The sequence below is a fragment of the Pristiophorus japonicus genome, chromosome 7 (genome assembly GCF_044704955.1).
Source record: "Pristiophorus japonicus isolate sPriJap1 chromosome 7, sPriJap1.hap1, whole genome shotgun sequence".
Lineage (NCBI taxonomy): Eukaryota > Metazoa > Chordata > Chondrichthyes > Pristiophoridae > Pristiophorus > Pristiophorus japonicus.
This window is the reverse complement of record NC_091983.1, coordinates 113,562,468-113,583,515: the sequence shown is the minus strand read 5'-3', so window position 1 is coordinate 113,583,515 and position 21,048 is coordinate 113,562,468. Positions and strand designations below refer to the sequence as shown.

Genomic DNA, 21,048 nt, shown 5'->3' with positions numbered 1-21,048 from the left:
AGGTGAGGGCTGGCTTTATCTCTGAGCACGGAGGACATCAATCGCTGGAGGGGTGAAGTCTTCCCACTTCCAATGGATCTTCTCCATCCAGCTTCTGCCGAGCAGCATTGGTCCATCACCTGCAACAATCGACAGAGGTAACTTGTGCACCGCGCCATCATGGAGTACCTTTACATTCGCGCTACCAACGATTGAGATGATTTCATCGGTATAGGTGCGCAGCTTTGTCTGAACCGAGACCAATTTGGGTCGTTCAGCTTGCTTGTCCCATAGCCTCTCAAAGGCATCTTGATTCATCACTGACTGGCTCGCCCCCGTGTCCACTTCCATGAAGACTGGAATGCCATCTCTATCGACTTACATCTTCAGCGGGGATCACTCGGTGGTGCAGGTAAGCATGCTATGTACCTCCCCGTGGGGCTGGGCTGCCTCTCTGCCTATCGATTCATAATCCACGCTGGATTCCTGGCCATCTGCAGACTCTTCATCGACATAGTGAGTCATATTTCTCTTACACGTTCGCTGGAGGTGGCCCTTTGTGCTGCAGCCTTTGCATACATAGTCTTTAAAGCGGCACTGGTGAGCCCTGTGATACCCTCTGCAACGCCAACATGGTGCTACTTGATTAACCTCCCTCGGCGGACTCTGAGTTAAGGGACTCGTGGGCCTGTTCTCTCTTCCCTGAGAGGTTTCACGCTCTACAGTCCAGTCTCTAAGTGGCGCCATTCTGTGCACAGTACCTGCCTGGTTTGAGTCATGAGGGTGAGACATCTGCCTAGAGCCACAGATCGAGGTCATGAATGACTGACTCACAGAGATGGCCTTCTGCAGTGTGACTGTGATATCTGCCGACAGTAGCTTATGAAGAAGGCCCTCGTGGCCAATTCCAATGACAAAAATGTCCCGCAGCGCTTCGTTGAGGTGGTTTCCGAACTCGCACGGTGCCGCCAGCCTCCTGAGGTCTGCGACGTACTTCGTGATTTCCTGGCCTTCGGGCCATCGGTGGGTATAGAACTGGTGTAGGATACATGACAGCTTCTCTCTGTAAGTGCGGGGGTGTATGGTCTCGTCCTCCTCATCAGTCTGGCACGTCTTAGATTGGGCACATAATGCTGTGGGTTAGATGTTGTGCCAGTTGCACTCTGCAGCATCTGCATTATAATCAATGTCGGCTGAGAAATGGTTGGCCCCTTTCAAATAACTATAAGTATAATGCCAATTGTTCACAAGCAATAAATTTCCCCACTAAGACACCTAAAGTAAAATCCAATCATCCACAGTATGCTAAGATGTCTGTTCAGATGGTCACATCACCTGAAAATAAATCTAGAGTACATCCAAACACCCCTGAAGTTGAAGCAGACTTTTTAATGAAGCGACCTGTGTTGTAGAGAGTCGAAAGATATATATAGACTTAGGCATTAGGCACCTGCTGGATATTTAGAACTCACATAAGCTTAAATGGACACACACATAAAATGGCTGCCCAGGCATTATGGGAAATCAGGTAGTCAAACTGTGAACTGTTGAACGTTCACTGACCGAGCAATAACCCTGTGAGGCCCACTGTAGGAATGCCTGGGAAGGCAGAGATAAGAAGGAAGCCATCTCCTGTGAACAAGGCCATAAACCAATTAATTCCCCAGGAAGAAAGATAAGAGGGAAACCATTTGCTGTAAACAAGGCTACAAACCAATTATTTCTCCCAGATGAAAGAACTAGGGAGAGAACATATAAAGTCATCGATCAACCCAAATTGACAATGGTTCCCTGGTTACTAGGAGAATTCTATTGGATTAAAAAACCTATATGTAATCTATAATCGTTATGATTGGCTTGTGTCCAGCCGTGATGAGCTGTGTAACTGCAGTAAGCTGTTTTGTAACTGTTGTAAAACATATAAAGGTACATGTAACTCTTTGTTCTGTGAAGAGAAACCTGGATACGGTCCTGAGTTTTTCCTTCCCGCTGAGCGTAATAAAAGCTGCTTCAGCATTGGAACCGACCCTGAGTGTTGAGTGATTCTTCTAAGAAAACACTAACGCTAACAATGGCGTAGTCGGCAAGATTTCCCGGAGTCGCTGGACGCCCTTGGAAAAAACCCGGGTGAGTATAAAAAACAATTTTTAAGTATAAAGGGTGCGGAAGGTGGAAGCTGGTTGATCGACATGAGGAGACGGTCTAATATCTCAAACGCCTAGCCTGAGCCTGAATTAAGAGGACTTTTGTCCCACGTGACGGCCAGGAACCAAGTAGGCGTAGGGAACACACTTAGACCGTGGGATCGTGATACCGAGAGACATCTTCCGGACCCAGTAGTGTAATTTGAAATACCCCGGGATAGAACCAAGCGGTGTACAGCGGCTACCGGAATCCAAACCTGTGAACAGGGTCGGACCAACGGGCTGAGCGGTGGTAGGTAGTCGTTAAGGATACGTAGAGCACTGCGGGAATTGCTTAAACGCGTTTTTAAGAATTGTATAAGTTTGTGTAACAGCAGAACTTGTGACCTGACAGTAGCCAAGAGACAGTTTACTACAAGTCGCGCTAGAAAGAAAGCGGACCGCTGAGAGTAGATTCCTAACGATACCAGTCCTACCCAGGAATGGCCATGAAAACAAGTAAACTCGAGTGGGGACCAGAAGGGTCGCTTACCCGCCACCTGGCGGAAAAACAAAAGAAGCTAATTGAAAAAATGATTAAAGCAGGGTGGAATCCTCAGGAATTAGTTATGTGAGGAATTATTTAGATAAAACTACGAATTCCCTGAAAGGTCATGGATCCAAAAATAGAGCCGGCCAAAACAAGAAGAGAGACTGTTGTAAATGTCTGATCGTTGAGTGAGAAGTGTCTGTGTGATTTTTGACTGCAGAATGAATTTTTGTTTTATGTTTTCATGTTCCGAAAGCCTGGTTGGAAGAGGAATGCAAGTGTCTGTTTATTTTAGAAACAGAGTGAAAGTCTTTTTTTTTAAACCCTTTGTAATGTTGTCCTGTATGTGGGAAGTTTTAAGACATTTAAGTTAGAAACGCAGGTGTGGATTTATTCGGATGATAAGTTACGGAGCTAGGAGAATAAACAAATAAAGAATAGGTTTGTTGAGCAAAATATTTATTTGACATGCTCACTTACTTGCCGAAAGAAAACATGCAATGATTGATTGGGTTGAAAGACATAAATTTAGTCTCGGAATGAGATAAAGAATGCTTTAAAAAAAAAGAGCTTCTAAAAAAAAAAGTTTCAAATAAAGATTGAAATTACAAAGTTTGAATTGGGATTTTGAGATATTCAGAGAAGGCACAGGAAATACTGAGGTGGATTTAAAAAAAAAAAGATTAAATTAAATCTGATCAGGTCAAACTCCTGGGCAAGTGGCGAGCTATCTGCGAAGGTGTAAAAGGAACTTTTGGAAAATGTTAAAAAACAGCAAGCTTTAGTAACGGCTTTGAAACTGGAGCATTTTGAGATAACGAAAGGCAGCACTCAAACTCTCAAAGCTGGTCTCCATTCCAGTTATGGAGAAAAAGAAAAAGATAAAGACGCCACTTTGAAAGTAAACAAATTAACAACTTTATGGAGTTACGAACCCTCCGTGTAAAATACAAAACCTAATTTGAAGAAAGAAAAAAAAAAGATGTAACGGACTAAATGGAAAAAGACATAACTTACTAAATACTAGTTGATGTTTGCTGTGAAAAAGATATTGGTTTAATTAGAAGAGGAAAAAAAAAAAATTGGAATAAGTAAAAAACACTCTACATGGATTCGAATTTTCAATTATGAAAAAGTTTCAATGCAGTTTGAAAAGATTTCCAAAATGTCCCGAACAGTCTAAACAAGCAGGAGGGTTTTGAAGATAACGAGGAGAAAGAGAGAAATAAAAAAAAACAGAATTGAATTTCAGTAAACAAAATTGCTATTGTATGAGTGGTCTTGTTTTAAAACAATTTAAAAAAAAAAAATTCTTTGGCAAGTACTTGAATTAGAAGTTAAGAAAACATTGGAGTTTACTCTAATGATTTATGCTGTTTAACGGATTCCTAATTTCGAAGCCAGTTTTGAAGGCACAAAGACTTTTTTTTCAGATGATTACGTGAAGTCACGTAATGACATCAGGTCTTCTTACAAACCTGGAAAGGAGTTAACCCTTTCCATTGACAGCCGTTTTATACTGAACATTATTAATTTGGATTTCTTAATAGGAAAAAAAAAGACTCACCTAACAGAGGAAACAAAAATAAAAACAGAACTAGCTTATGTAATAATACTTGCCTGATACAATAAAGAAATAGATATTCAATAAAACAAATTGAAGAGTTAAAAGCTAAGATAAACAGGCTGGAAGAGATAACGGGACTAGACGGATAGTGCAGTGCGCAGCCATAGCACCATCACCTCTGGCAATAGAGCCAATGTACCCCACGGTGGGTAGGTGTAGTCCACAAACCCAACCTAACGGTAAAGCAGACAGCGATGTTTGGAGGAATAGCTTTGGCCTTGGTCATAATAGGAGTTTGGGTAATATTTAAGTGGGTAAAGACACGGGCGCACGCCCTACAGATTCAGCTCAAAATGGTTCGATTATAACCTTGTCCTTCTGATTTTGCAGGGTGACAGGGACACTCGTAGAGCAAAAAAACTTAACCCCTGGTGACGACCAGGCCGTCTGTTTAAAATTACAGATAATACTTACCGGAATGGGAATACGAAAGGCGCTACTCGTAATATGGATAGCCCTGCGACATGCACGTACCCTGGGCAACACCGACGGACAGCAGAGCACGCTGGAAATAAACAACTATATGAACTATGGAGTCTTGTTTAATTTAACGGACGGAATGTGCATCCCAGCAACCAAGGACTGGAGCAAGGACAGGACTTATTATAATGCATGGTTACAAGTGAATCCTAATAAGAATCCTAATAAGAATAAGAGTATGTGTACAGTGCTCCACGGGTATAAGGAGCAGATGCATTAAACGGAGGGATGTCAAAGGGCCTGATGAATGTACTTTCGGCATAATTTGCGCGCCTCCGGGACAATCCCAGCAATCAGTCATCCGCAAGAAGGGAATGGGGCTGTGTGGGTATTACGAGGAGGCGGGGGCGGCTGCAATATAATTGTATGTATGTTTCTCACCCCCTCCGACACCGCGCCCCATAAGAATCACTACATTGCCCGAAGAACTGCCTTGTCCCATAACTACTAAGGGACCAGAAAATGGGATTGCAATGTACAACGAAGGGGAATTATTGTATGATAATGTTAAACATGAAATTGTGCCTGTTCTGATCAATATTTCAGGCATCCAGATGCCGGAATATTGTACCGAACAGTCAAGGAAGATGTACAATGTATTAAGTAAAGTCGTAATGCAGCAGGCTGCCGATGCCATGGGTGCCAGTAAGTTCCGGGGACAGGGGTTAGCACCCAGGGTGAAGAGGGAAATAGTAAATGATGTTGCTACCGTTTTCAATACAGGAACCTCCGTAGTGAACTCGATAGACATACAAGGGCTAAATGAGAGGGTAGAACAGCTTAAAGGGGTGATGAAGGGGTTATTGGAGAGGGTGGAGCAAAACCAGGAAGACCAGGCCAACCTAGGAAAGGAGGGGGCCGAAATCCAGTTGGATGGCATCTCAGTCCTGGAAGCTCACGCTAAAACCATCAATCACCTCATTGATAGAGAACAAGAAGATACAATAAAGCAAAGACAGGGGCAACTCTGTCATGCTTATGGTCTGTGGATGGTGGGACAGATCCGCCACAACCTCAACCAGATCCAACGCGGGGAGGTACCCGATTGGATAGACAGTTCACATTTAGCTCAGTTGGCGAACCAAAGGGGGACACTGGATAATTGTACTCTGAAGGGACTGACCCGAGTATACCCCGCAATTCCAGATTGCCAGATGGGTAGGACTACCGGGATAGGGATAGTCCTGTTGATCCCCATAGCAACGCCGGACTCAGGGCCGTTCCCCTTATACCAACTAGAGAATATCGGAGTAATACGGGAAAATGTCTCCATACGCTACTACCTAACCACCACCTCTGCCGTTCGTCGAAACAACATACTTACCGGGATTTCCCTAGCAGATTGCAAGCAAAGGGGGGAAATCACAGTATGCCCTCACCCGGTGGGCCGAGGCGAACTAGACGAGTGCGGGTTTAACCGAACCAATGGGTGTGTACTAGAAATAGTGCCCGCACACATGCACTTCGCGAGGGCAGGCTACGGAGGGAGGGGAAGATACTGCGTCTCTACTACTGAGCGTTCATACCAGTATAATGGCCTGCAGTGCCCTATACCGCAGCCAAACTTTTGCTTTACACCACTACGACCTGTCGCGATCGGGCAAGCGCATATCACCCAGGTTAGGCGCCGGAAGTCCGAAGTTATTGAAGTAACTGATCAGCTCCATGATCATTTGCAGGATTATGACGAGCCAGAGCAGGTCCCTATCCCACATCTAACCGAAGTATTACGGGAGTTGAGGCTCAGAGTGGGTCAATCTGTAAAACTCTATCACCAGCTACAAACTAAAATCAAAGAAGATACCGAGGTAGACTTACAAAGTCAGAGTTGGTGGAGAAAGGTCTGGGACTGGGGAATAAATGTGAACATCCACCCATGGATTCGAATTATTTCACACACACTGGTCGGAATACAATTAATCTTAGCAATAACATGGGGCGTGATGGCCTGCCAGGTATGCAGGCGCCACAAACGGCAGAAACGGACCAATCACCGTTCCCTGGATATTAAACAAGTCTGTTTGATAAGGGGACGGGAGGAGCTAGCCTTTGTTAATTTGATTTGAGCAACCGGAACTCCTGAAACCGCGTGACTGGCCAGCACGTTGAGGCAAGGAATACCGGGCCGTGCACAAATATCAGATAAAGGCAGTATTTCGGTTAAAAGGGGACTAGGGCTAGTCCCTTTACCGAAAGGGGGAATTGTTGTAGAGAGTCGAAAGATATATATAGACTTAGGCATTAGGCACCTGCTGGATATTTAGAACTCACATAAGCTTAAATGGACACACACATAAAATGGCTGCCCAGGCATTATGGGAAATCAGGTAGTCAAACTGTGAACTGTTGAACGTTCACTGACCGAGCAATAACCCTGTGAGGCCCACTGTAGGAATGCCTGGGAAGGCAGAGATAAGAAGGAAGCCATCTCCTGTGAACAAGGCCATAAACCAATTAATTCCCCAGGAAGAAAGATAAGAGGGAAACCATTTGCTGTAAACAAGGCTACAAACCAATTATTTCTCCCAGATGAAAGAACTAGGGAGAGAACATATAAAGTCATCGATCAACCCAAATTGACAATGGTTCCCTGGTTACTAGGAGAATTCTATTGGATTAAAAAACCTATATGTAATCTATAATCGTTATGATTGGCTTGTGTCCAGCCGTGATGAGCTGTGTAACTGCAGTAAGCTGTTTTGTAACTGTTGTAAAACATATAAAGGTACATGTAACTCTTTGTTCTGTGAAGAGAAACCTGGATACGGTCCTGAGTTTTCCCTTCCCGCTGAGCGTAATAAAAGCTGCTTCAGCATTGGAACCGACCCTGAGTGTTGAGTGATTCTTCTAAGAAAACACTAACGCTAACACCTGCGATTTACAAAATGGCGTCCGCACCGCTGTGATTAGTTCAGATCAATTCAACTTTTTCACAGCGGTATTTTCGGCGAGCGAGATTGTGGGTGATATGTGTGTGAGATGCTGAAAGTGACGCTGGCCGATATACTGGGCATTAATTTCGGCAAGTGTGACCTTTACGACAAAAAAAGTGGGCGGTCGGTATTATTGAATCTCGCCATTAAGTACGTGCTGAAAGTAACACTGGGCGATATTGTAGGCGTTGGGTTTGCCCATTCCGATGATTCCACCCAAAAGAAAGTGGGCGGGCGGTATTATATTTATAGGCGTTACGTACATACCGAAAGTAAAGCTCCTTAATAAGTGACCGAGTAATGGGCATCAGTTTCCATTTTGTGCCTAAATGGGCGATATATGGACATTACACCTCATTTCAGCGTTAAAATGGACGTTATTGAGCGGTATGCATGCAAAAATAATGGAAAATCTAGCCCATAGACAGGCTAAGTGAATGGGCAAAAATTTTGCAGATGGATTATAATGTTGGGAAGTGTGAGGTTATGCACTTTGGCAGAAAAAAATCAAAGAGCAAGTTATTATTTAAATGGAGAAAGATTGCAAAGTGCTGCAGCACAGTGGGACCTGGGGCACTTGTGCATGAAACACAAAAGGTCAGTATGCAGGTACAGCAAGTGATCAGGAAGGCCAATGGAATCTTGGCCTTTATTGCAAAGGAGATGGAGTATAAAAGCAAGGAAGTCTTGCTACAGTTATACAGGGTATTGGTGAGGCCACACCTGAAGTACTGCGTACGGTTTTGGTTTCCATATTTAAGGAAGGATATACTTGCTTTGGAGGCAGTTCAGAGAAGGTTCACTAGGTTGATTCCAGAGATGAGGGGGTTGACTTATGAGGAAAGGTTGAAAAGGTTGGGCCTCTACTCATTGGAATTCAGAAGAATGAGAGGTGATCTTATCGAAACGTATAAGATTATGAGGGGGCTTGACACTGATGTTTCCACTGATGAGGGAGACTAGAACTAGGGTCCATAATCTTAGAATAAGGGGCCGCCCATTTAAAACTGAGATGAAAAGAATTTCTTCTCTCAGAGGGTTGTAAATCTATGGAATTCAGTGCCTCGGAGAGCTGTGGAAGCTGGATCATTGAATAAATTTAAGACAGAGATAGACAGTTTCTTAACCGATAAGAGAATAAGGGGTTATGGCGAGCGGGCAGGGAAGTGGACCTGAGTCCATGATTGGATCAGCCATGATCATATTAAATGATGGAGCAGGCTCGAGGGGCCGTATGCCCTACTCCTGCTCCTATTTCTTATGTTCTTAACTTATTGTTGTGACACGTCTAACGCATCCATGTGCATAGCCTTATGCAGCTAATAATCTTTCATCTTTCTATTCCTGTAACCCCTATGTGGTGCAACCCCTGTAGCTTCAGCGGAGGTAGAGGCAGGCTGCTCACTTCCCTGTTTTGACTGCTCAGATACTCTTGGCCAAGGTCCTCTGGGTTTTGGAGCTTGTGGGGGCCCCCACCAAAGAATGCTCCACCTGCACCTGTGCAGGGGCAGACTCCGCCTCCGCCATTGGCAGAATGTGGGACACTGACTGGGGGGTGGGAGGGGGCGGTGGGGGGGAGGGGGGGCTGCAATGGGTGTGAATTGGAAGCGCTTTGAGCAGAGTTCCCATTTCTATGACCACTTTCACCATCATCCCTCTCATGGCCCACCAGCATTTCCCTGCTAGCAATGGAGAGTACGTTGCTGTACATCAGTGGGGTGATGAACAGCCAAGGCTAGGTTTTGATCCATCGTAGTTAAAGTGGCATTCAGAGTGTGCAAGCTGCTGGTGCGGGTAGGCATGCACTAGTTTGACTGCCAGGTTATATGCTCCATGCAGGTGGCCACCCTTTCCATTGATGAACACATCATAGCTAAAGCCTGCAACATCATGGCCAGTCATGCTTGAGATGGATTCCTCCATTATCTCTTCATTCATGCATGTCATTGATGATGACACACACATCAGGATGTAGACTGTGGCATTGTACTCGCTTTTCCTGACCTCAAGAGGTCATTAAATCTCTTCCAGTGCTGTATCCAGGAGTGTGCCACCACACTCGAACTGTTGTTCTGCTCTGCTATCATGCTTCTTCATCATTGAGGCTGGGTTCTTCCTCCCATCAGAAGGGAATAAAAGCTCCCTGTGGGTCCTTGCAGCATGAGGCCCAGGGAGGCATCACTAAAGTGAGGGGCAGCTTTTGAATGTTGACAATCCATTTTTATCACCAACCAATCTTGCTTCACAATCTTTCAACTGTCATCTTTGCAATGTTCCTTAGCTGAAATAGATGCATGTATGTCGCTGTCATGCCAGTTCGCATTAATCGGTCAGAAAGCTTGGATGTCAGATACAACTGCAGTGGCTGGGTTAAAAAGCCACTGACAGATGCGCTGCATCAACTTCTGGGTTTCCCGTGTGCTACCGGAACCGCCCCCCCCTCTTCTCAGCCCATCTCTCTGTAAATATTCTGCCCCAGGATTCCCCAGCACTGCACAAACAGGGCGTAACTAGGTCCTGCCCTGAAAATAACCCGTGTTTACACCGATTCTCGAGGAAATTCAGAGCTGCAGCATTCATAACCAGAAATAACTGATGGCCCAGTAATGAGCATTGACTTTCAGCTGCAATGAGGCTAAGCTGTTACAAGGTGTCGAGCTAGGATGTGGCTTAGTTTTTTTTTACATTTACACTATAAGCTACTGTGACTGATTCTGGATGACTCATTGATCCACAGGGAAATGTTGCTAGACAGGGGATTGCTTCGGTTTCCAGGCAATGTTTTATCTTTAATTGATAATAAATCACAAGTCAAGTCACATGCAAAAAAATAAATTTTAAAATAGCCATCCTTGCCTAGATACAAAGAAATCCTTATTTACTGTTTCATTTGTAGTTTTGGATAATTTTATGACAGTTATAGGGATGAGCGTCCCTGGTTGAAATAATGTATGTAGATGGAAAAATAATCAACATATCCAATAGATCTGAACAACAGGAAGTCTGTTATAAAAGTCATTTCAAAATCCAAAAGAGTTGCCAGGAAACAGCAGCTGGGGGAGAGAAGAATGTTTAATACATTCAATAAACCATAACCAACTAAAAGATGTTGATGATCTATCGTTCAAGATTTAACTTTGATTCCAGAGTATTGTGTCCTTTGTGTGATGTTGTTCGTTAATGACCTGTATTTCAAATTGTACAGTAAGTAGAGAGGAAGAGGGAAACCATTCATTAACCTCAGGTCCAGGATCTGTTAGAATGAGCCCATCTATCTTAATGACACATACTTGCAGACATAGAATGCCTGGATGTTTTATCTGGTCCAAATAATAATGGCTCTCTCATGGTATTGTTTGTGGTAAATCAGAAGTTATAGGACAGGAGCATTATATCATATAGTGTGCACTGTGTTATTCTGCTGCTAAGATCCATTTAAGGCAACAAAGCCTAATTGTTGTAAACACAAACAGGTCAATCCGAGTTTAATTGTTATTTGGTAAGGGGATATTAAAGACTAGAAAGTGCTTGTATCAGATACTTGAGAGGTAAAACTAACTATATTGTTACTTTACTAGGGCGAGATCTCCTGTGTCAGTGAGAATGATAACAGCCAGTCTGTGTCCTTGGAGCACTGGACTACATGGACTGAACGCTATCCAGTGAATTCACATTCAGGGCATGGAATCCACACCTTCTCCAACTCTCACAGAGGGAGGGTTCAAGCATTGAGGTGGAAAAAGGAAGATACTCAAATAACGCAAATGAGATGCAGGAAATCTAACTGACCAATGAACGCCTATCCGAGATGGAAGAGAGCTGCAGGTATCGGGAAATGAAGAGTGATCCGAAGACAGAAAGAGGCTCCCAGCTTCAATGTGCGTCACATTCCTTGTAAGGGAAATATCACGTGGTGACAAAAAGTCCCAGTTCTTTGCTCTGATACCTCCAACCTCAGTCTTTAGTCTTAGCAAGATCATATCCAGGAACCCAAAGGAGATAACATTCCGCGGTGGGTGGGAGGGGAAACTTAATCTGGTCAAGTAAGTGGCAAATGATAATCACCATAGAAAGCAAATTTACAAGAAATCCTTCCCCTTTGTTTAAGAGTTCACCATCTGAAAATAACTTGCAGTTCTAAGTGCGAGGTAATTTAGTAATTGTCAGAGTTTTAAATTTTTTCTCGCTTTGCAGATCCGAAATGAGATAAAGTTAACTTTTTATCGTCTGTTAGGCTGAAATGTGGGCTGAGAACTGTACTGTGAGCACAGGCTGTATGTGACATTTCATTCTACCTCCCCCCTGCAGGCTGTGTCTGGGCAAACACGGATCTGGTCGCTCCTTTGTGAAAGCGGCTCCAACGCGTTGGCCGCTTCTTCCATCCTGGGACCGCTGCAGGCACAAGCCGAGTCCTGCCCGAAATGACCGAGATGAAGCCAAATGAAGGGAGTCAGAACTGTTTCAAAACGCGATGTCCGTCCAGTTAAACCCAACCGCGTCTCCAGCCCTTCCGAGAAAGGCAGAAATGTAACAAGCCCGAATGTGAGAGAGAGAAAGTTTATAAAATGATGAAGGTGGTACTGTGAGGAACTCGATCTTTCATCCTGCTGAAAAGAGTCTATTTAATACTAAAATAGGATTGCGTTCCAGTGAACCGATTCCTTCCTCCAGCTTCGATCTGTTGAAACCAAGGAGACGCACACAGGCAGGATTATATACTCGAGGAGCTCGCTCTTTCATCCAGGTGAGAGTTTCACATTTAAAATGAAGTCAGTAAACAAATCCAAAACGTCTCTCCAGCCAGAGAGACGGACTAGTTAGCGTGTACCATGTAATAAACTAACTGCGAAACCAGACTATTGGATGTATTGTGAAGTGTAAATGAGATACAAATGTGAATGTATCACTTTAGTTCTCTGTCAATTTCTTGTTTTTTTATAAATTGCTGAGATCGCTGCTGCTAAGTATGAGGTGGCTCCCCAAAGCGTTTGAATGGGAAGGATATCAGACTGTAAAATACCATTCCGATTTGGTACTTGTTGCAAAGGTAAATAACAAACTATAACAAACTGGTGATCAGAAGAAATGAGAGGATCTCCATGTAGTTTGCGAGGTGCTCTGACCTAAATAGTGGCACACAAAAAAATCTAGCGATTTGGAGCCCTTTGTGATTGAGGTTGCACCTTGTGTGAGCCAGCCTACCTTATGTGAGCCAGCACCGGTTCTCCCTGATTCTGTTACAATTGGAACTGGACGGAATTACACTGACAGGATCGATAGCCTTTCATCAAATTGGCTCGTTTTTTAAAAAGAGACATGAAGCGCCCGGTAGTCAATAAACATGGAAGTGCGGAGCACAATTGAGGGATGTCTCAATTCTGATACTGTTGGTGCTATAAAGATGTATTTGTTATCGACTATATTTTGTTTAGCGTTGAAATCATCGATATTTTTTCCAGAATTGACCTTTAATTTCAGGTCAGTTTTGCAGATTAAAAATCAATGAATACTCTGTGATTATAGAAACAATGTTACTGGAATGCAATCGGAGAAAAGGAAACATTGGGCAATAATGATAGAAAGTAAACCATGGCTCAATTCTTATTTATTACTAATTAACTCGATCCATATGCAATTTAACCATGTAAAGATTCAGAATGATCGGTAGTGCAGCTATAAAAAGAGCATATCATTTGAAATGAAATAAATGGACTAAGACTAGGCTTAGAAATTATGGTGACATTAGCAGAGAGTGATAGTTTATTATTACCTTAGTACAATCTTCTAACAACACATTAAGTTTCAACAATAACTCCAACAACTGTAATCTCGAGGTTATTTTTTAAACTAAGAACCATTGCTGGAAACTAATAATAAGTACGCAAATAGCTAATACAGTCTCTTCCAGTTTATTCCATTTCAATCAATTCCATGTCCATGTGGAATTTCTCTCACCCTATTTAATACTACCCTGAAGTATCACCTACACCCACTGCTGGGGAGAAACGTGCAGTTAATGGCTATCTCTATGGGCACTGTTAACATCACACAACACAAAAGCAAAATATTGCGGATGCTGGAATCTGAAATAAAAACATAAAATGCTGGAAATCTCAGCGGGTCAGGCAGCATCTGTGGAGAGAGACAGAGTTAACGTTTCGGGTAGATGACTCGTCAGAACTCATCTGACGACGATTCACAGACCTGAAACGTTAACTCTGTTTTTCTCCACAGATGCTGCCTTACCCGCTGAGATTTCCAGCATTTACTGTTAACATCACTCCGTTATCAATACACATGGTGGTGCAAGAGAAGACTTCCCTCCCACAGTGACCGCAATGCAATTGGCAACATTCTCACTCTAGGCAAAGCATACAGTAAAGTCAGTGGTGCTTGTGTTTGATGCAGGGCTACTTATCAAACATGCCATCCTCCTTTAACGCATCCCCTCCGTTATCCAACTGAGTAGGACTGCCCTTCCCTGGTTGTCCTCCTTCCTACCCAGTCTTAGCCAGAGAATCTCCTGCAATGGCTTGTCTTTCCACCCTTGCACAGCTACCTCTGGAATCCCCCAAGGATCTATCTTTGACCCCTTCCTATACATGCTGCCACCTCAGAGACATAATTTGAAGTTCTACATGTAAGCTGATGACACAAAGCTCTATCTCACCACTAACTCTCTCAACCCTTCCACTGCTTCTGTATTGTCAGCCTGCTTGTTCAACATCCAACCCTGGATGAGCCCCAATTTCCACCAATTGTGAAGACCAAAGCCATCTTTGGGCCAAGCTACAAACCCCATACCCTTGCCATCAATTCTGTCTCCCTCCACTGCCACTGTCTCAGGCTCAACCAGATTGTTGGCTGCCAGTCCATTAATGTCTCAAATTTAAAATTCTTATCATGTTTAAATCCCTCCATGGCCTTGCCCTCCCTAAACTTCTCTGCCTCTCCTCCTTTTAAAATCCTCTTTAAAACCTATCTCTTTTAGTCAAGCTTTTAGTCACCCTCTTATCCTTCATTGGCTTGTCAGTGTACATTTTCATTTAATTATGCTCCTTTGAAGCACCTTTGGACTTTCACCTATGTTAAAGGCACAATATTAATGCAAGTTATTATTAAGAATCATATGCTGTAGCATTGTAGTTACTGAGTCATTACAATAGTTAATGCAGTTTTTAACATTTGCCCAAATAGACTATAGCATTCTTAATATGAACAGTAATCCATACAAGCTTGGAATTGTGAGATTGGACCTTCTAGGTTACATTTAGGCTTTGTTTCTTTTTGAAAAGTGGTCTAACATTCTCAGCTCCAGGACATCTGTTTATTCCTTCTACACAAAGTAAAAATCACACTAATATATCTACACAATGTGATCTGTTATCAGATATGTCAGTCAATTAAGTTTATTGCAATTGTGTTGCTCTTTCTCTTTTTCCAGTGTTCTGCTCTTAGTGGACTAGCGGTTGAAACGTATTTTGTACTTTTGGCCAGTCATTATAATTATTCTAATGGTCTATAATCAGTGTCTAACAAAATAGATTGCCATGAAAAGGCTTATGAAAACCTTCCCCACAGCACATAACTTATATTTATGTTATTGCGATCATTATTATGTGCTGGGTTCACAATTTGTACTTATTTAAGCAGTTTATAACAGCATGTGATTTTGGAGCAGAACAATCGATAACATTTACTCTACTGAAGTGTAAGGTAAAGAAAGCAGTGCAATGCTGGCATGTCTAACATTTTATTTCCACTCATACTCCTATATAGAATATGTAGTACTCAAGGAAAGGATGATATTACGGGAGATAGAAGCAGATTCTTTCCAGTCGTTGAGGGGTCAAAATTGAGGAGCCATAGATACATGATCAAATGTAAGAGATTTAGAACTGAAGGCAGAAGAAACGTCTTTACACAGAGTTGTGAGTTCTGTGGAATTTATTTTCAAAGACAGTGATTGAGGCAGACTCTATGGGCCCAAACTTGGTGAAAGCTAAGGCCTGCCCAAGTGCCACCCAAAGGACCACCGAGAGACCTGGCAGTACTTTGCCAGAAAGATTCCTCTAAAAGATATGCCAGTACCGCCCGGCGGCAAAAAAACGACTTACGCTGTGAATCTGGGCGGCAGCGGGCAGGAGCTCCCAATCTCAGTGGCAAATGCGATCCTCGCCAAAGTGCTGCTGAGGATGGAGTCGGGCCCAGGAAGGGGGAACAGCTAAAAATAAAAGTTTACACACAAAAAACCCCCACTGGAACACCTTCAGGGGACCCCATCCACATAAATCGCTAAAAAAAAATAAAAGAAGTTCACTAACCTTTTTTTGCAGGTCTTCTTACTTACCGTTGGGGTTAGATCTGCCTTCACATAGCGGTCCTTCCCCCTGTTGCCGCTGACTCCCGCACGCACCAAAATGGCAGCTCAGCAAGCGGGAGGTCACTTATACGCCTTGCACTCTGGTGGCTGTCAGCGGGCGGTTTCCTGTGGTCCTCCCCTCCCGCCAGCGGGAGGCCTAGAGGAAACTGTCATTAAGGGGAGAACACCCAAAAAACTCGCCGGCAGCCAGCGGCAGTGGGCGGTAAGGCCACCAAGTTCGGGCCCTATGTCAACATTCAAGATTAGATTGACTAGGTGGATGAAGGAAATAGGGTAGAAGGGAAATGGGAATAGAGTGGATAAATGTGATTAGAACTGTTTGCTCTCATGGGGGTATGGAGAGTAAAACCGGCATGGACTGGTTAGACCGAATGGTCTGTTTCTATGGTGTAACTTCTTGATATTTCAATGAAAGTGGAATGCTTTTCCACTTTTCAGCCACTAACAGTATGAAGAACTCGAGTATAGCACCAGACAAATGCATTGTCTGCCCATGTTACTGTGACAGTATGCCCAAATCCCAGCCTCATTTACTGCTGCATTATCATGACCGTTTCCAGTGTTCTCTAAATTTAAAAAGTGAGATTGCTAAATTATTACCAATATATAACTGTTTACACATCGCTTAAGTTACAAATTCCACAAGTTACATTTGATACCAGTTGTATACTGCACAATTTTTCACTGTGATCTGTATTCAACAATTTGTAAATCATTTCTCATTCCTAAAAGTTGTTGGAAAGATGAAATTCCTAGCTCATATCTCTAGAGTGGATCTGGAAAAGAAAGAAAGACTTGCATTTATATAGTACCTTTCACAAACACTGGATGTCGCAAAGTGCTTTACAGTCAATGAAGTGTAGTCACTGTTGTAATGTAGAAAATGTGGCAGTCAATTTGCACACAGCAAGCTCCTATAAATAGCAATGTGATAATGACTAGATAATCTGTTTTAGTGATGTTGATTGAAGGATAAATATTGACTAGGACACTGGGGAGAACTCTCCTACTCTTCTTCGAAATAGTGCCAAAGGATCTTTTACGTCCACCTGAAAGAGCAGACGGGGCCTTAGTTTAATGTCTCATCCGAAAGACGGCACCTTTGACAGTGCAGCGCTCCCTCAGCACTGCACTGGAGTGTCAACCTAGATTTTTGTGTTTAAGTGTCTCCATAGTTAATGATCGATTTTAGAAACATAGAAACATAGAAAATAGGTGCAGGAGTAGGCCATTCGGCCCTTCGAGCCTGCACCACCATTCAATAAGACCATGGCTGATCATTTACCTCAGTACCCCTTTCCTGCTTACTCTCCATATCCCTTGATCCCTTTAGCCGTAAGGGCCATATCTAACTCCCTCTTGAATACATCCAGTGAACTGGCATCAACAACTCTCTGCAGTAGGGAATTCCACAGGTTAACAACACTCTGAGTGAAGAAGTTTCTCCTCATCTCAGTCCTAAATGGCTTACCCCTTATCCTTAGACTGTGTCCCCTGGTTCTGGACTTCCCCATTGGGAATATTCTTCCTACATCTATCCTGTCCAGTCCCATCAGAATTTTCTATGTTTCTATGAGATCCCCTAAACTCCAGTGAGTACAGACCCAGTCGATCCAGTCCTAACTATTTAACATCCAAAGAACTTCACATTTTTAATTATTTTTTTCCTCTTCCAATCCTGTTGCTGCTTCTCTGTGCCATCCACATTCATGGCCAAGAAGGCAGCGAGATAGTCGACCACTGAGCCCCTGAAAACTCTGCTTAACAACCAGACCCTAGGAGGTATTTGATAGTGCCTCAGCATGATTGTGCTGCAATTTTCCATTCCTTTCTGTGGGAAAGTACTTTACCTACATGATGGCTTGCCTGCGATGGGAACTCAGCAAGAGGTAAGAATTCCTCTGGTTGCTATGTGTAGCATAATTGTTATTACATTGATGCAGATTTCTTCTGTTTGATATATTTTAATGAAATAATATATACATTGTACATGAACATTTTTCTGATTTCATTAGAAATGCCTAACAGAAGAAATCTTCACAAACAGACATATGATGTCAATACACATAGCGACCAGAGAAATGCTTAAACCTGTATGGGATTCACAGGCACAAATCTTCATCATGCCAAATTTATGGCCCAGTTTTCTTTTGGCCCTGTGCTTCCCATAATAAGCTTTAATTTTAACTATTATATTATTGATATGGTTAAAACAACTTGGTGTAAAAGGAGATGTAAGGATTTAGTAATATCATTGTTAATAGTAAATTTGAAGCAATGTGAATCTCTCGTGTAATTAATTGATGCTTGTTATTTTAACACTTGCTCAATAGCCCTCCTATTAATAATATTTCTCTGAGTTATTGTATGTGGTTATTCAGAGAATGGCTCTTGTGTACATTAATAAAAATTTAGCTGTATCATTCTGAAATTGTATTATCCTATTCTTTATATTCAAGGAAGAAGACAGCACTATGATAGCAACAGGGGGTGTAATAACAGGGCTGGCAGCCCTGAAGAGACAGGACTCCGCTAGATCGCAGCACCTTCATCCTCCTCCTCCATCCTCTGCTCCAGAGAAAAGGAGACCCAAGCGTAAACCCAAAGCCGATGTCGTTGTAGTAAGAGGCAAAATCAAACTCTATTCTCCTTCAGGATTTTTCCTTTTTCTCGGAATTTTAATTTTGATGGTTGGGATCGCAATGGCAGTTCTTGGTTATTGGCCACAGGAGGCAGATAAGAAACATCCTGTAGCTTTCAAATCCAGAATCCCAGATAATGGGTCTCATGTAATAACAGACCATGCTGGAGTATTAGTGGAGTTTTTTGAACAGCACTTACATTCTGATAAAATGAAAATGATTGGCCCTTTCACCATGGGGATTGGGATATTTATATTTATTTGTGCTAATGCAATACTACATGAAAATAGGGACAAAGAAACAAAAGTGATACATATGCAAGATATTTATTCCACTGTCATTGATATCCATAGCCAAAGAATTAAAGAGCAAAGACATATGAATGGAGCTTGGATTGGCCATTCTGGGGATTCTGATGTCAAATGTTATGACAACCAATGTGCTGCTAAGCTGGCTGCTAATGTATTAATGTCATTTTCTGGGTCATCTAATGATAGAATCACTCCACAGAAATGGAACTCTTATGAGGAAGAGGATGGACTACCTAAGGAAGTTAATACACTCTTAAACCCTAAATCCCCAACACTATCTGGCTCCATCTATAGGCTACAGACAGAATCTCAAAGCGAGAAAGGTAGCTATTCTAAAAAGTGTGAGACAAAGTCTATTGTTTCATCATCTATCAGTGCTTTCACACTCCCTGTTATTAAACTTAACAATTGTGTGATTGATGAGCCTGAACTTGATAATATCACAGAGGATTCTGACCTCAGTAAAAGTAGGACTAGACACACATCTATGACTTCTTTAACAGTGCCGTCAACTGATATTAATGACTCCTATAAGCCACCTAATCCACATTTGTTAAGAAGCAACACCACTGTAACAGATGGAAACTCACCCAGTGCATTTTCTGGTGCATCCATGGGAATATTTCTATCACCAGGTTTCCCCAAGAAAGAGTTTGGATCAAACACTTCCCTTCACATGTTATCCTGTCATTCAAAGTCTTTGGACTTGGAGAGAGGTCCCTCAACACTCACGGTTCAAGCAGAGCAAATAAAGCACCCAAGCTGGCCAAGGCTTGACCGTAGTAACAGCAAAGGTTATGTGAAACTGGAAAATAAAGAAGATCCAATGGACACACTACCTGTACCACAGGCTACTGTAAAAGGCAGTTATACAAATAAAGAGAAATTACTTATGATCTCAAGATCTCACAATAATCTAAGTTTTGAAAACAATGAGTTTTTAGATAACAAGTTAAGGCGTGGAGCTTCGGAAACAAGGTTTTGAAGGAGCATTGCTTTCCTACCATGTGTGTAAATTTTAAGGCACTTTCAAGAAATGTATTTATGTGAGAAGTGCATGTCTATTTTAAAGAGATGTTATTTTCAGTACAAATTACAGATTGAATATTTGTAGATTGTGATCTTAACTGGCATCTTTGCATCAATGGGATTTTTTCATGCTGGTTTGGAGTGTTGCAGATATATTTCATGCTGTGTTTGTCAGTTCTGCATTAACCAGCTGCTCAGGTATTGACTGAGTTCAAATCTCAGTCCAGACAGACAATAACAACACCAGAATAGCATTTACCTTTAATTTATCCCTCAATCCCTGATGGATAGATAGAATTTCTAAGTTTAAAGTGCAAGTGGTATTAAACCTACAATAAGGAAGTGTTATTCAAATTTTAATGTAAATGAAAATTGATTGAACTATAAATTGGGACGTAGATGGTTGTACTTCCAGTAAAAAGTTTGTCTGTATATTGGACGGCAATTCGCCAGATATTTTGCTATTAACTCCATATTAATGTCCTTAATATACATTTTGCTATTTTTGGAACAAAATAAAATGTGCGTATCAGATGAATTTTGTTCTACATGTTTCTATCTTATTAATCATCAGCAATCGTTTGGACATGTGATAGTAGAAAACTCTGCTGGTGAAATGCTTTAGCCAGCAGGAACTGGGCCAGCTCCTTCTGTTTCACATGGCACACAAGATTCACGACCTGGATCCCTACCAGTTGTGCTCTCACTTACACAGAACGTATGAGAACTTTTATTGGGCAGTGCAATTTTATTAAATTCCGGGTATAATAAGGCAGCACATGGCTTCCCTGTTTTCCTGTCCGATACTAAGCTCACCTTTTTAAAATGGCCATTTAAAATGGGCATTACAGGTCAGCAATATACACTGCTATATTTTTTCTGCAGTTCCATTGGAAATATCTGCCTTTAATGATCTTCCATCACAAGAAGAACAAAAGGTGCGATACCAAGGAAGATGTCACCAGTGCCAGACTGCCTGCACTTCTCACTA

General features: G+C 42.3%; 1 protein-coding gene across 1 annotated transcript; it reads left to right on the top strand.

The window, feature by feature from the left end:
* Positions 1–11,720: 11,720 nt before the first annotated feature.
* tmem200a (transmembrane protein 200A) lies at positions 11,721–20,585 on the top strand. The gene is made up of 3 exons (XM_070884441.1): positions 11,721–11,735; positions 12,001–12,436; positions 18,535–20,585. Exon 3 carries the CDS (start codon positions 18,550–18,552, stop codon positions 20,011–20,013), a length of 1,464 nt encoding a protein of 487 aa, XP_070740542.1. The 5' UTR covers positions 11,721–11,735; positions 12,001–12,436; positions 18,535–18,549; the 3' UTR covers positions 20,014–20,585.
* The last annotated feature ends 463 nt before the right edge of the window (positions 20,586–21,048 follow it).